Below are 15,233 nucleotides of genomic sequence, written 5' to 3'. Positions count from 1 at the left end.
AACAAGGTGATGAAAGGAAAGGCGGAATGATCAATGTGCGGTAACGCTTGGATATGACAAGTCTGACTAAAAGTTTGTAAGTTACATCGCGTATAGCTTGACTTGTTGAATAATGGTTGATGTATGCCAAGGGAGATGAAGAGCATGTGGTCGAACATGAATATAAAGAGGATATCAGCTGGTAATAGCAGAACAAAGCAGTATGAAATCTGTTAATGTTTTCAATTCGAATAGGTGGATTTCAATATACGTCAGGAAAATCATACTCGCGTAGATCCTATAAGCGCTTGTAATTTAGATTGATCACAATGGTCCGCCCGGTTGTTGATCGATGTAGAGTTACATCCGGTATCACGGGAATTTTAGCCTGAATACTGCCGGTGGGAGTTCAAGCAAGAACCCATACTGCCGCAGGCCAGTCGGGGGAGGTCAAGTCATTCATAAATACGTCCAAAAGACAGCTTTCATCGAAGCTTCTGTAGTTTAGTGGTTATAATTTTGCACTTGTACGTATAGTACAAGCTCGAGAAGAGTTTCAATCTGTTATGCAAGGGTCCTGAGTTCAAATCTCAGCGGAAGCACATCTTTTTGGGTTTTTCCCTAGGGTGGCCTTCTTTCAACCCTTTTGTTTCGAAAAACACTCTCAAATGTTCATTCAACATGGCCAGGAGAACTTTGATGCTTGCGATGTTGAGCAGGGCTGAAAACGACAGTTGATTTAAAGGCAGAATATTGCACGGTTTTTCGCAAGTTGGAGTGAGACCACCAAGAGGTAAGTGCCCCTCGGTAAACTGGAATTGCCAAGCGCATGCATAATGAATGATATTGCCACGTTCGGTGACGATCACTTGTAGTTGTGAAATTACACTTCTTTTGTTATTCTCATCCATATATTTAATCTTGCAAATCTTGCTCTTGTCTTATTTTTTTGTTATTAAAGCACAACATCACCTGGTTATAAGCAAATCCAATGTTCGAAGAAGAATAAAATAACTCATAATCTCAACTTGGTTGAATACGGTTGATTAGTCATTTCTCTAACTGGTTTCAAATTGAATTCTGCCAATTCTCTTATAGGATACCCTTTGCCACCATGTCTGAGGTATGTCACTGTCTTCATCAACGACGCCTCCGTCGTAGAGCTAATTATTATGAATACTTCATGTAGTATCAAGCTCGTAAAGCCCGAATGCTGGAGTTACAGAGGGAGAAAGAAGAAGAATTGAAGAGGGAATTATCAGCTAAAGCAGCTAAGGAAAAACAACTTGCTAAAGAAGCTGAAGACGTAAGTCTTCGGTTTAACTTGAGTGCAGACTTTCGCTTCAGTAGTAGCTAAACTGATTGTTTTCCATATCATAGTTGAGAAAAAGGCAAGAAGCAGCTGCTAAAGAAGCACGTCGTTTGGAATTGATGAAAGCTAATGAAGCTCTAAACAAGAAAATTAATGGCGAACAAGGGAAAAAGGAAATGGAATATGATCCTTTCGCTGAAGATGCTAGACCTGCTCCAGCTGCTATAAAGGTATGTCTGTGTCTATTGAAATCGTACTTCTTCTTTCTCTACAGTATTCACTTGGGGCGCATTGTTTGACTGTAGCTCTGGCTAATTATTGACAATTTCCTTTATATATAGCCAACTGCTAAACCAACTACCAAACTCGCTAACTCTAAAGCAGGGCCTTCACGTACTAATACATCATCTAAACAATCGGTTCCAGGACCTTCAGCATCATCGAAATCGAATGGAAATCATCCCCGTAATCATGCGAAACAAAAAGCACAATCTAATTCACCCCCACCATTAGGTCGAAAAGAAAGAGCTGCAAAAGCATTTGCACAATCAGCTAAAAAAAATACCAATGATTCTTTATTTTCAATTAGATCCTTGGTTGAATCAAGAGATTCTGGAGCAGGTTCCGCACCTTTATCGAGATCAAATTCAGCTGGTCAATTAGGTTCAATTGGAAGCTACAATGGTGGAGGATATAATGGATATAAAGGAAATTCGAACAACTCAATATCGATTCATGGGATTGGGATGTCAAATGGATTGAAAAGAGATCCGAACCAACCTAAATTAATCCAAGGAGTCAAACAAAAATCAGGTACAAGACAAATGTTAGCGAATCAAGCTAAAATGGATGGATTGAGAACCTTATGTCCAGATAGAGCAACAAGAGATAGAAGATCAATTGAAGAAATCCAAAGGGATATAAAAGCCAAAAGAGGTTTAGGTCAGAATGGTTCAGGTGATATATCGCCTGTACCCACATTATCGTCACAAACACAACAACGTACGGGAAATGGTAAATCACCACCTAAGAGAGAAGGAAGAGATAGGTCACCGATTAGAGGTAAACCTTCATCATCATCATCTATAATACCTAAATGGTCTTCATCGATATCGAGAAATCCTGTAGCGTCATCATCATTATCTAAAATACGTCAAGAAGATAGACAAAGGCCAATTAAGAGGCGACCGTCGTCGTCAACATCAGGTGATTCTTCGGATAGCGATTCTGATTCTGATAATGGAAGAAGACCTATAAAGAAGAAATCGTATTCAGATCCATATGGTCGAGGAAAATCACCACCTATCAGATTAAATGAAAATTCATCTCATATGGATATCCGTGCAGAAATTCAAAACTTATTCAGGAGACCTGGTGCGGCTCCACCTCGTAGGAGATATGAGGATGAATTTAGTGATTCTGGTTCTGAAGATATGGAAGCTGGTTTAAGTGATGTTGAAGAAGAAGAAAGAAGAACAGCAAGAATTGCAAGAAGAGAAGATGAATTAGCAGAAAAACAAGAAAGAGAACATAAATTAGCTAAATTGAAAAAGAAGAAAGAATTGGAAAAATTGAAAGCTAAAAGATGATCGAATAACCTCACAAATAAGGTCAATTCTCAAATCTATTGATGAACCTGGTATCAATTTTAGTATCCTGGTTTCTTAGTATACAAATCTCTCGCTAATTTCAATTGTCCAAATTAAATTAGTGTTTTGTGGGTAAATCGTGGTCGGGTTTTAGGTGGTATAACGTGTTTTACTTTCAATTCTCCTTGCACTATTTGTGGGATACATATCTTGCAGATTCCATTATATTTCCGTCATTGACCCATTTGTACAAGTACCTGTTGTTTTTACCATATTGTCTGTGTCAGAAAGTGTCATAAAATTCATCATGCATATCTCGTGTTTTCTATGTTGTAAGTTGAATTGTATAGTATGTCGATTTAGAGCAAAAGTCCCTTTTCTATATGGAGACAGATAATCTACAATATCATACATCAAGACCATCATATTTGATTTAATTGTCCTCGGGTATTTCAAGAGTTTGACCAATGTCACCAATCACGAAACAATTCCCATCTGGGTCAAACCAATCTTTTGAGATATTCAATTTTCTTCTTGATCTACCAAAATCAATTCTTGTACCTCTTGATTCATCTTGATCACAAAATGTACCCCAATGTATACCAAAAGATCTTTTTGATTTTAAAATTTTATGAATTTCTAATGAATCTAATGGTGAACAATGTAATGATGAAGTTAAAGTATATTGATCTAATGATAAAGATAATATTGTACGTAAAAAAGGTAATGATGATCCTGTTGATAATGGTAGTAAAGATAATGAGAATGGTGAATAATGTGATGCGATTTCTGTTCAAGCAACATCCGAATGTCAGCTCATTGGATCGACAAGTAAAGAAGTCAAGCTGGATTTCACATAAAATTGACTAACCCTCAAATGCTGGACATACTGCATCATCATCACCTTCAGGTGCAGTAGCGTATCTATAACCTGTATCGCTATATTATTGATAAATCAAAAACATCAGTTGAGCTGCGTTGACCACAGTGACCTATTTACAATCTATCACCGACTTACCCTCCGAAAAAAGCTTTAAATCCAACGCAATCTTTCATACCTCTTTGACTTATTTTTTCCTTGTCTTCTTCTGATTCTATAACACCTAAACACCAAGAGCCCCATAGAGTAGTCATATGATCTAATAGACCTCTACCTGAACGATGTTGTGCAGGTGTAAATGCTATTTTCAACCTTAACGATGATGGTTCATTCACAGTCTCGCTTGATAGTCTAACATCAGATTCCCCTGTCGATGGTGGATATCTCTGTTCATGATCTGAATAAGGCTCATAGGATTCAGAAGGGAACGATATCAATGTTTCATGCCACCAATCTAATTCTGTTATTCTACTTGACGGTATGCCAGATGATGTAAACCATTGTTTAAGTCCTAAGGAAGAACAAAAGTCGATATTTGAATTTATACTATATAACAACACTCAAAAGCAAAGCCTTGTGCTACAGCATTACTTACCAAGCGGTACTAGAAAATGAATTGTTGATTGATGATATTTCCACAAATCTTTGATAGTATAATAATCTAAATGATCATCTATTATGGATCACGTCACATGTCAATCAGCTTTTATCCTGCTCTGAAGGTCAAAATAAAATCTGGAGAATCTTGATAAACTGACTCACAATGGTCATGCGATATGCAGCAGATATGAATTTCGGGTAATTCCGAGACCGAACATGGCGAATCTAGATATCTAGCTGGACCAACATATTGTGTAGGAGAACATCTATATCGTGATGGACAAGTCAGCATTTTCGTGACATTATTTCGGGCGCTCAGCAGAGTTACAACTAACCTATAAGAAAAAATAGGATCAAATATTATACCTGCATAACCTGATCTATCTTTCCAAGGTATTTCAAGTAAAACTCCTGCATGTCCTAACCAAGTTATTTTCTCTTTTCCACCTCCAGCTTCAGCCTCATTATCATTTTCAACTCGCTGGGAATCAATCCAATCTGGTTTTACAACTTTTACAGGTGGATCACGCCATTCATCTTCAATTTCATCATCATCTTTTATACTTGAAAAATCAGGTCTTATATATACTTTTGATGTTTTTGATATTATTGATGATACGTCGGAGGCTTTATTTCTACCATTCCGACCGGTAATATCACGACTACTACTGACAAGAGAATCGTATTCTTCTTCTGCTGTATCTTCACCACCACTATAACATTGATCATCGTATTCATTGACCGGATTACTTGAGCTAGATCTGCACGTATGAGGCTGTGATGGTGGTGGAGGTGCAATTGCAGCACCTAATTGATAAGCTAAATAAGCATCATGTAAAGATGCTGATCTATACGATGGCCATGGATTTTTGAAATATTTAGGTTTATGTTTAAGTGAGTTGTGACATTCATCATCTCCATCATCATCTTCTTCTATAGGTGATTTTACTTTCTGCTTTGATTTTGCTTTTGAAGAAGATGAAAATGGTCCATGATGGTTTCTTGGCAGAGATGACGAAGGCGGTATTATCGATACTAAGGGATGGGATGACATTATTCCAGTCTGAATTTTTCGAACCAGCTGTGAGCGAGTTAGAGAAGTAAGTGTATCAGTACAAATAGATTTCACTACTAATTTCAAAGTCATCTATAACCTCCTCTTCACCAACCAAAATACACGCTTTCATGCACATTCTTTGGTTCTTTGGTTCTTTGTCACTTTGGTTGTCAATCTCCTTTACGTCATCCCCCATCATGTTCAGGCACGCATCAACAACCACCGAACGGAATCAAATTTCCAGGAATTATGCGTCATACGGTTAACTGATAAAAGCTACAGAATATACCTCGACAATTTCTGATTTCCGTTTCATCTTCTTTCTCATACACCTAACAAGTAAATCGTCGCAAGCATAGCTCACCATGCTACCCACACAACCTTCACTACATTCAGTAGATCCTGATCCAGATGAAATTCAAAGACGCAGAGAAGCTATAGGCAGAAGGATCAAATTTCATAGAGAGATGGAAAGATTACATCCTAGACCAGAACCTCCAATAAATTGGGATGAAATTAAAGAGTTTATCAGAGGTTTAGCTGTACTCCTGGGTGCACCGTAAGTTCCAGCAGCCTCGTCAATCTCAGTAAATTGGATTGAAGAAGGATACGTCACCACGCTCGAGGTCAATATCCAACGTCTCATGCTAAAGACCACCATGTGCGCTGACAATTTCTTGCCCGGTAAACAGGATAATCATACCGATGAGATTGATTCATCATGCTTTAACATCGCCTTTAACGATCTCTTTAGTACTCAAATTGATGCTTTTGGGACTGTTGTTCCTAGCCTCAAGTATATTCTCAATCTTAGCTGTAGGAGCATTCTTCTGGTCATGGAAAATTGGTGGGAATATCGAAGTTGAAGGTTGGTTATATTATGGGTAAGTTTTGGTTGAGCTTCTCATGACCTTCGTTACCTTCGATATCGCTGCCGTTACCACCTAGTCATAACACCGACGTTGACCTCCTCATCTGTCGTATTTAGATCTAAAAACCATAGACCACCTCACACAACTGTATACTTCCCCTTAGAGAGGATTGAACATGATTTGAGATACGACGTTCAAGTTGAACTGGAATTGGTCAGACCTACTAAAGGAACTACTGATGAGATGGGTAAGCTAGATAGCAAGTATTATCGGCCGAGTATGAGCTAATCAGGATAATTGTAGGCAACTTCATGCTTTCTCTTGAATTGAAAGCTTTGAGTCAACCTGAAAGAACGTTGATAACTGCTGCTCAGCCTGTAAGTGCTATCTTCTCTATTGCATGGAGAGGGAGAAGTGCGGTTACGTCTCTTGTCATGTGCTGAACGATCTCACTCATAGTCTTTACCCCCTCCTGCGCTTGCTGCACCTTTCCTTTCAATACCGATACTCCCAACATCCTATACTCCATGTATAATACCATATCCGTTCAGATCATTATGTCCTTCAAGATTGTTAGGTTATTCAGTACCTACAGCTAAGATACGTGAACGAAGAGCTAAAGGTGGATTTTCAAGTAGAGAAAGGGGTAAAGACGTTGTACCCCTGAAAAAAGATCTGATGGAAGGTGTTATCATCAAACCTGCTAAGAATCAAGCGATGACTATCGGTTCAGGTTTCGTTAGTATTGGTAAGTGACTCGGCTTCTACAGAACTATAAAAAGTGCTGCTTCAGCTGTACGTATTCTGACATGGTATACCTCCTTTCAGGTCGAGAAGATTTGTTCGAAGAGAAGGCTGAAGATGGAGCTAAATGCAAACCTCCTTCAAGAGAAGTCAAGACGACAGGCTGGGTATTGATAAGACTCATTCCCAGACCTACTGGTATCAGGTAAGCTACATCGTTTTTGCGTTATTCTCGACAACTAGCTGACTTGCACATCTCATAAGATGGATACTTTCTTCACATCCACTACCGCCTTTATTACTCTTACCTCCAATATCATTATCTTTGACATTCTCCTCGTCGATTTTGGCATTCACAATTATTACTTTACTACGAAGCGGTAAAGGGAAATCTCAACCGGATGAGAAAGATCAAGCTCGACTTGATGATGATAGACCTCGAGTCGATGGCCAGACCGGACAAATAGATGAAGTCCGTGAAGGTGAAAGAAGAAAGAAGGAGTGGGAAGAAATGCAATCCTCAAGTGGACATGGGATTATAAGGAAGAGGAGTTTGAAAAGGAATTCATTCAGTGGCACTGATGGAGCGAGTGCTATCGGAGGGGTAAGTGCAATCTGTCAAGACTTTTATCCTACTGGCAAATCATAGATCGAATGACGCGCAACGTGAAAGGCTGATTTGATGACTTTCCATCTCCGTGCGACTTCACACAGTCTACTACGACTGCTCCATCGGCATCAACGGAATCATTTGGTCCTACTTTGATGACACGTACGATATCTACCGGTTCCAGCTCACAATCAAGTAGCACATCACCCTCAACTTCGGATTCAGCTGAAACCGTTACACCTACAAGAATAAGGGATAGAGGTCAAAGTCAGATCGTTGGTGGAAGTGGTTCAAGCGGTAGTAGTGGAAGTGGTGGATCAGGGAGCGGTAGCGGCAGTGGAAGTAGTGGAGGTAATAAGAACTTGAGAAGAAGAATCAGTGGTAGTGCAAGTGGTAATCGAAGGACCTCAACTACGAGTACGACTACAGCTCAGAGCGCTGATACTACACGAGGAATCGAAGCTGAAGGTTCGGACACGGAAAAAGAAAACAATGATGGACATCAAGCTGAAGATGAGGAAGAGACTGAAACTGAAGGTGGACAGGAGATCGAAGAAGAAACTAATGATTGGAGAGAGTTTGGTAGAGAATTTGGATTAAATACTTGAAATTACCAATCTAGTTCAGCATTTCATTTCAGGTCTCAGTTGAAATAAGTACACGTATAACTATGTTTCATTTCGGTTGTATCAAAAGATAGCATCTATATTCGAGAGAAATGCATAATCAGTCATTTTATGTCCATGTTATGTTATGATATGAACATCATCAGCCTTCCTACCGACGTTATGTCATCCTTGTCTACTGGGCATTTCATAAGGTTTATCATGATTTTATATCGATTCTGATTTTAAGTCTGTTCTTGAGATGGTATATGATGTCCGTATGGTTCATACAACGATTTCTAGATTCAGTAAAACTACAATTGTGAATTTTCTTCATTTCCTTTCTTTCACCTATTCGATTAACATTCTTGCAATCAAGTGATAAAACCTGTTTTCATTTTTTTTTCTCAATGAACCAAAAAACATCTTCAAAAAGCAATATTCCATATCTCATTTTCATGGGTTTTTAATTTGGACAATTCAATACTTCAACAACTAACAACAAAAACAGGAATGTTCTTAATCAATTTGTTTTTTGAAATACCTTGAATTAACTACATATCCACTTATAATACCAAAAACAGTTTCACCTAATTGAAAATATGTATCTAAAAAAGATCTTATTGAAGTATCTTGAATTGAACCTAAATGGAATCTAATTAAAATTATCATGATCAATGAAAGATTAGTTCATCTTTCAAAATTACAAGTTGCAAAATATCAATATTATACACATGATTTGAATGATGTAGAGAAGGGAAAGGGGGGAATAACAATTTTATGGAAAAAAGGGAATAAATACTATATTAGAAATAAGATTGATTTAATTGAAGAAAGAGAGAGAGAGAGAAACTTACCCATATCCAGTATTCTTTTTTACACCTGCTATTATAGTTGAAATAGCAATTAAATCAAACATCCAATGTCCAACTCTACCTAAACCTAACATATTGATCTGAATTATAGGTATAGGTATAGGTATAGGTATACTTGGGGTTTTTTTTTTGATTTCAAGGTCAAATTGTTATTCTTGTTGGTAAACACGGCGAAGATCGGACTGAAATAGGTAGATTTTCTAGATGCGATTTTCGAGAAACTTGATATACGAAATGACACACTATTGAAAATTATGCCAGGCTAGATAGATATTCCTGGAGCTGATTTGCTAGGTAAACTGCTTCGATGGAATCAAGGACGAAAGACAACATTACATTTCCTTGTCGTTTTAGTTCTTAAGGCCCGAATCCGCAAAAACCGCGTTTTCATGCAAAGTTACCGTCATAATCGAGTGGCATTGCCCACCTGTGTGTCCCACAAAGATTTCAAGTCCATATCATCTATGCGGGATACACACATTCATAACAACTAAACAATGGGACAAGGCATATAACAAACCATTGATATAATTAAATACAAAAAAGGAAAAAATCGTTTCGACCCAAACTTACACCGATACCGACAACTTTATCTTCCTTATTACTCAACCTTTAATCCAGTGAAGAAGCCACCCCCGCTCAGATACTCTTTCTAACGCCTGCAGCTGCATGTTTCTTCCATTGAGATTGTAATGACATGTAAGATGTGAGAGTACTATTAATTGGAGATGGGATCGTCAGCTACGGTGTGCCTTGATTTGTACATAATGAACACGAAAATGACAGCTCACCCTAAAGCACCAATTACACCATCATTGATATTGGTATAACCTAAACTTGTAGCGGGTATCCAAACATCACAAGCATCAATTATGAGTTGTGATAATAAAGTTTGTCTTTGACTATTCAACAAGGTTATAAATTAAATTGAAAAAAGGGTCAAGGTAAAAGTCATCATTAGCACAAATTCATCAATATTAGAAGTCGAGGATCGTGTTTTTTTTTTACATACTTTAATAAAGCTCTACCTCTTTCTCTTCTTTCACTTTCTTCTCTTAACCTTTCATCTGGACCTTTTTCACCACTTTCTCTTCTCGCAACTTCATTACTTATACTGAATCGTTTACTATCTGCTCTTAATTTCATTATTGATGCTGAAGATGAAATTAATGATAATATAATTCCAGATAACCAAAATTTAAATGCTAATCTTTGATATCTTTGTAATTGGCTAAATACACGCGGCCATCAAGTCATCAAGTCAGCTTATTTGATATTTTGCCTTATTTTTGATCCTTTGTTGGTATAGATAGTGCTACGACTTACAATTTATCTAATTTCAGGAATCTAATTTGACCTAACCAAAATACACTATCACTAGTAAAATATCCTGCATAACCTAATTGTCTACCTATTTGAGCGAGTTGTGCTAATTGGGCTGAAGCTCTGAGATTTGTTCTATATTTGAGTGGTAATCATTTCAGCATTCAAGTAATTGGCTAGCTCACGCATCCTGTAAGCATAACTTACATTGGTTTCTGTGAGAGGTTCATGGCTGATTGTAAGAATTCTGCTGGTCTGAATAATCGCATGACTGGACGTTATTGACAATATCAGCTTCAAGGTCCTTTCTCTATCATGAAGCTGATTTCCTTCTGGCTGAACATTACATTTCCGGTTAAAAGACTCGACTTACCCTTTCTAGCAGTTGTCAAACCATTCTTCAAACCTTCCCATCTTGCCGCAGCTTCAACATTACCTCTTCTAAGTAAAGACCAAGCTATGAGTCTAGCGAGATATTGGAAGAGTCTGTAGACCTATTGAAGTTGACAGGATTAGTATGTTTTAATGTTATCTTGCACTAGGTTGACATTGTTAATCCGCCAACCTTACCTTTTCTCTTCCATTCGTTGTAGCTAAAACAGCTAAACTCTGAGTAATCTTAGGATTCAAGATGAGGGCACCAGCGAGACTTGACATATTGTTATCGTTTGTTTGATCGTGGATTGTTACGGTAAGTTCGACGTTCTTGAACTGATAGTTCTTTGGAAAAATGAAAAAGGTAGCAGATGATTTGTTATATCAGATGGCTGCTGTAACTATAGCTGTATACGCGCTGTATTAAGGAGGAGGTTGACAACAGAGTAATAGAGTAGAGTAGCAAGTTGCCGAAGATAACCGGTTGTCTATTTCCGATTGCTATAATCAAATCCACGTCATGATAACTGTAGCTGACAGGTCCTACTTATCACTGTACTCCCACGTTTCCTGCTTCCGACGGCATGAACGCATAAAAGCATAAACGAAGCTGTCCATAAAAATAAGAACAACGTATTTTATTTTCGAGGAATGCATATAAGAAATAAACATGATTCTGTAATCTTCTCTGTATATTATTATTCGATAATCTATCGCTCTCACTTCTTTCACAGCGAATAAGCGTTTCTTCCAAAGATCAGACTGATTAGAGAGAATCCTCAACTCTTGCCTTTTGTAAGGTAATCTAAAGGTTCAAGATCGCAACATGCTATCAAGATCATTACGAACGCTTGTTCAGCAAGCTGGACCTTCAAGATATCGACCTGTTTGTGCGGAATGTCTCCGACCCATGATCACTTCTCGAACCACTACCAAGCCTCTCAACAGTCCTCCCTTTGGTCGTAACGCTTCTTCATCTTCGAATGGATCTCGTCAGAATAACAATAACAACAACAACAACAACCGTACGCCGAAATTACCTGCATCACATAAACCACCTAAACGGCGTTTAGAGGCAGCATCACAACCGTTAAGAAATGTAGCATCTAATACACGTGGACCAGTATTAGGATGTATAGCACATACAACAGCAGAAAGGTATGATTTGTTAGCTTTAGGTGGAATTTTAAGATCTTTAGGTATAAAATGGGATGAAGTACCTGAAGGTGATCGTGATAGAGCATTTGTAATATCACCTTGGAAAGGTCGAAATGGTGCACAGAGATTAATCAAAAGTAAAGATTTGAAACCAATCAACAAGTTAAAATTAAATGGTCAAGAAGAAGATGAGTCTAAAAATCATAATAGTAGTATTTTAGAATGGGTTGAAAATGAAGAAGATGATTATACAAGAGATTTTGAGAATAGATATCAAAGTAGAAACGTTCAAAATCAAAGTGATATGGGTTTCGGATATGGTGAAAAAGGTGAAATTTGGATTTTCAATAATGGTTCTTTTGTTACTTGGGGTTTAACTGAAGAAGAAGGTAGATCATTTTTAAGAGAAATTATAAGAAAAAAAGGTTGGAATGTTGAATATGGTAGATTAGAAGCAAAAGAATATGAAGTTGAAGAAGTTGATTTTGTTGTTGATCCTGATGCGTGAGTGTTGATGGGTTTTTAGAAAAAGAAAAAAAAAATACAATTACAGTATCTGAATTTGGAAGCTAACTAATTGTCTATTAATGGTATAATAGGAAAACCCATATATTAGGTAATTTAATATTACTTGGTAAACCACCAAAATTATCAACTTTTTCACCTTCACCTTCATTAGCTTCCCTTTTAGCTAGATATACATTATCTTTATCTTTATCACGTTCATCATCATTATCAGTTTTAGAAGATAGATTAGATAATCATATTGCATCAGTATCAATTTTACCTAGAGCACTGCAAAAAACCGGTAGACAACCTTTAGATAGAAAAGAAGTCATAAGGAAAATGGGTGAATTAATGACTTTAAGAATGGCTGTTAATACTTCTGGTGGCGGTTTGGATGATACACCCGAAGTCAGTTAGCTATCGTTATGGTGTTCAAACATTTAAAAGCTGACTCACCTATGACGTATAGTTTTATTGGAGTGAACCTGAATTAGAAAGTAAGATATTCTTGAAGTGCTCTGAGATATGTGAACGAGATGCTCATGACTATTGTTGAAATTTCAGCATACTTCGATTCGATTGCAGCCGAATTCGAGATTAAAGAGCGTATAGACGCATTTAACAAGAAGTTAGATTACGCTCAAGAAGTTCAAAGTACTTTACGTGCTTTACTAACAGAAGTGAGTATTTATGGATGAAAAACTTGATGTGACAATCTTTGTTTAAACTGTCATTACTGATTTTGTATAACCTGTATATCAGTCGTCGGCACATCGAATGGAAATTATCATTATCCTTTTAATTGCTGTTGAAGTAGTTATAGTGAGTATTCTCCTTGTTGTGAATTATATCCGAAATCCGAATCAACGACAGATTGGGGATTCAAATCTGTTCATAATGATTGACGATATATATCCTCTTCGACTGATGAATTTGTTTTTACAGGTATTGATAAGAGAAGGTCCAGAATTATTACATAAAGTCCTTGAATCTATCAATGAATTAATGGGTAATAATAACTCGATATCAAAACAATTTGAAAATTTAGAAATGATTGAAGAAAATTTAAGAGAAATTAGAGAAAAAATACCTGATATTGGATTATTAGCTTCAACTTCAACTTCAACTTCCACATTAAAATCACATTCATCATCATCTGATATTACTTCCAATAAGAAATCACCTATAAATTCTGAAGAAACGATATCGGATCAAAAAAAACCAGACTATGGCTTGGTGCTTATGGGAGCTATTTTCATGCTTGTGGTAGCTGGTCTCAACAAATAGATAAATCATACAAGAACCATCACATCTCATAACATCTTATCATATTATAATGCATTTACATACCGCTCAAACAAAGCAGCGGAAACGATCTTTTTATATGAAATTGAACGTGGGAGGATCGTGCGGAATAGAAAATAAGCAGCTGCAATAAGGGAGTGCCAATTAACGATACGGAGTGTTGTATTAACTAGACTGAGAACGTTTAGCGTTTGTCAAATACTTTAAATCTGCACGATACTTACAAACTTTGAGGCAAGTCGAAATCACCGCAGCATGTTACAAGATTAATCATCTGATTTATTTAGATTCTCCTTGAAGTTCTTCTTGAATGACCGATTTTAGAGGCCAACATCTATATTCGTATTTCACCTAATCAACGTACTGTACTCATATTATTCAAGCGATAAAGATATATCATGATTACTGATACTCAAATTGAGAAAAGAATTGGCACGAAGGGATTTGATGAGAACAAACCTTGGACTTTTACAAGGTTCACCATTGCATCTAAGAGGAACAGACAAGTATGTTAGCCAAAAATAGGAAAACTGTCAATATTGTCATGATATCAGAGGGACATCGATAGTATATATAAGTTACTGTGTATCGAAAAGAAGGTGTACGCTTATTTACGAGGTTATGTAAAAAGACAATAGGATTTGTTAGAGTAGTATAACTTATTGTATTGTACTCACCCTATACCAAAACATCTTTTATCATCTGTAGTTGTGGTCGCGGCAAGGTCTAAATCAATGTTGATAGGTACAGCAAGAGCAATTTTGGTAAGAGTTAAGGTAATGATAACTGTCAATAATCTAAAGAATAACATGTTTGGTTTTGGCCAATCCGATGATAATCAGCTGTTCAGAAAGGTTATTATGATGAAAAGATGATAGTAAGCAGATTGTTTGTAATCAGATTGTTGAACTATGGGGAGTTCAGTTCTTTTTATATCTTCTTTCATATCACCTCCTTTAGACTATTATTATAAATGGAAACGGTATTCATGATTTTGGTTATATACAAGTGCAGCGTTGCCGGCTGTGAAATGAAGCTTTTTGTCTTCAGGCCTCATGTAAAAGTCGTTTTGATTTCTTTAGACTCGAATACTTTCTGACGAGCATACAATAGGAAAAAAAGTTGAGAAGCATCCTCTCACCCTTTGTAGTTTTTTCCTTCAATTCCATAAATGTCCTTTCTGAGGACTAGCGGGATCGATTGAACTTCTCGAAGAAATCAACAACAAGCCATGACATACGGGTATATCAGTTATGGGGTTATTAAAAAGAAACGCTTCTAGCGTAAATAACGGTAAACAAATTAGCAGACTTCTATCTTCTTTCTTCTTATTGACAAGCATATACTGTACATCCGGTCCGGCGACGAAGGGATCGTATAATAAAATACTGATCCAACAATGTCAAATATACATGAAAATTACATGTAATGTAAATCGTTAT

The 15,233-nt window shown here is 37.0% G+C and overlaps 6 protein-coding genes across 6 annotated transcripts; 3 read left to right on the top strand and 3 right to left on the bottom strand.

Annotated features, from left to right (window-relative positions):
- Positions 1-1,093: 1,093 nt before the first annotated feature.
- Positions 1,094-2,880, top strand: L201_004312 (uncharacterized protein; the record flags this gene model as incomplete). The annotated part of the gene is made up of 4 exons (XM_066220055.1): positions 1,094-1,102; positions 1,169-1,285; positions 1,360-1,521; positions 1,633-2,880. 4 exons carry the CDS (start codon positions 1,094-1,096, stop codon positions 2,878-2,880), a joined length of 1,536 nt encoding a protein of 511 aa, XP_066076152.1.
- Positions 2,881-3,313: 433 nt separating this feature from the next.
- Positions 3,314-5,414, bottom strand: L201_004311 (uncharacterized protein; the record flags this gene model as incomplete). Its single annotated transcript, XM_066220054.1, has 6 exons — positions 3,314-3,669; positions 3,752-3,819; positions 3,899-4,271; positions 4,356-4,433; positions 4,523-4,626; positions 4,696-5,414. The coding sequence occupies 6 exons, from the start codon at positions 5,412-5,414 to the stop codon at positions 3,314-3,316; spliced, it is 1,698 nt and encodes a 565-aa protein (XP_066076151.1).
- A 368-nt stretch (positions 5,415-5,782) lies between these two features.
- On the top strand, positions 5,783-8,251 carry L201_004310 (uncharacterized protein; the record flags this gene model as incomplete). Its single annotated transcript, XM_066220053.1, has 8 exons — positions 5,783-5,976; positions 6,110-6,301; positions 6,406-6,536; positions 6,593-6,666; positions 6,749-7,037; positions 7,118-7,238; positions 7,298-7,637; positions 7,748-8,251. The coding sequence occupies 8 exons, from the start codon at positions 5,783-5,785 to the stop codon at positions 8,249-8,251; spliced, it is 1,845 nt and encodes a 614-aa protein (XP_066076150.1).
- Positions 8,252-8,767: 516 nt separating this feature from the next.
- Positions 8,768-9,197, bottom strand: L201_004309 (uncharacterized protein; the record flags this gene model as incomplete). Its single annotated transcript, XM_066220052.1, has 2 exons — positions 8,768-8,903; positions 9,106-9,197. 2 exons carry the CDS (start codon positions 9,195-9,197, stop codon positions 8,768-8,770), a joined length of 228 nt encoding a protein of 75 aa, XP_066076149.1.
- Positions 9,198-9,762: 565 nt separating this feature from the next.
- Positions 9,763-11,103, bottom strand: L201_004308 (uncharacterized protein; the record flags this gene model as incomplete). Its single annotated transcript, XM_066220051.1, has 7 exons — positions 9,763-9,838; positions 9,915-10,025; positions 10,136-10,354; positions 10,450-10,581; positions 10,654-10,717; positions 10,820-10,940; positions 11,017-11,103. 7 exons carry the CDS (start codon positions 11,101-11,103, stop codon positions 9,763-9,765), a joined length of 810 nt encoding a protein of 269 aa, XP_066076148.1.
- A 544-nt stretch (positions 11,104-11,647) lies between these two features.
- L201_004307 (uncharacterized protein) lies at positions 11,648-13,773 on the top strand (the record flags this gene model as incomplete). The annotated part of the gene is made up of 6 exons (XM_066220050.1): positions 11,648-12,483; positions 12,579-12,894; positions 12,956-12,983; positions 13,051-13,166; positions 13,249-13,308; positions 13,432-13,773. The coding sequence occupies 6 exons, from the start codon at positions 11,648-11,650 to the stop codon at positions 13,771-13,773; spliced, it is 1,698 nt and encodes a 565-aa protein (XP_066076147.1).
- Positions 13,774-15,233: the final 1,460 nt, after the last annotated feature.

Source organism: Kwoniella dendrophila, chromosome 5 (assembly GCF_036810415.1).
Source record: "Kwoniella dendrophila CBS 6074 chromosome 5, complete sequence".
Classification (NCBI taxonomy): Eukaryota; Fungi; Basidiomycota; class Tremellomycetes; order Tremellales; family Cryptococcaceae; genus Kwoniella; species Kwoniella dendrophila.
Note: the sequence above shows the minus strand (reverse complement) of the source record. Positions and strands in the feature narration are given on the sequence as shown.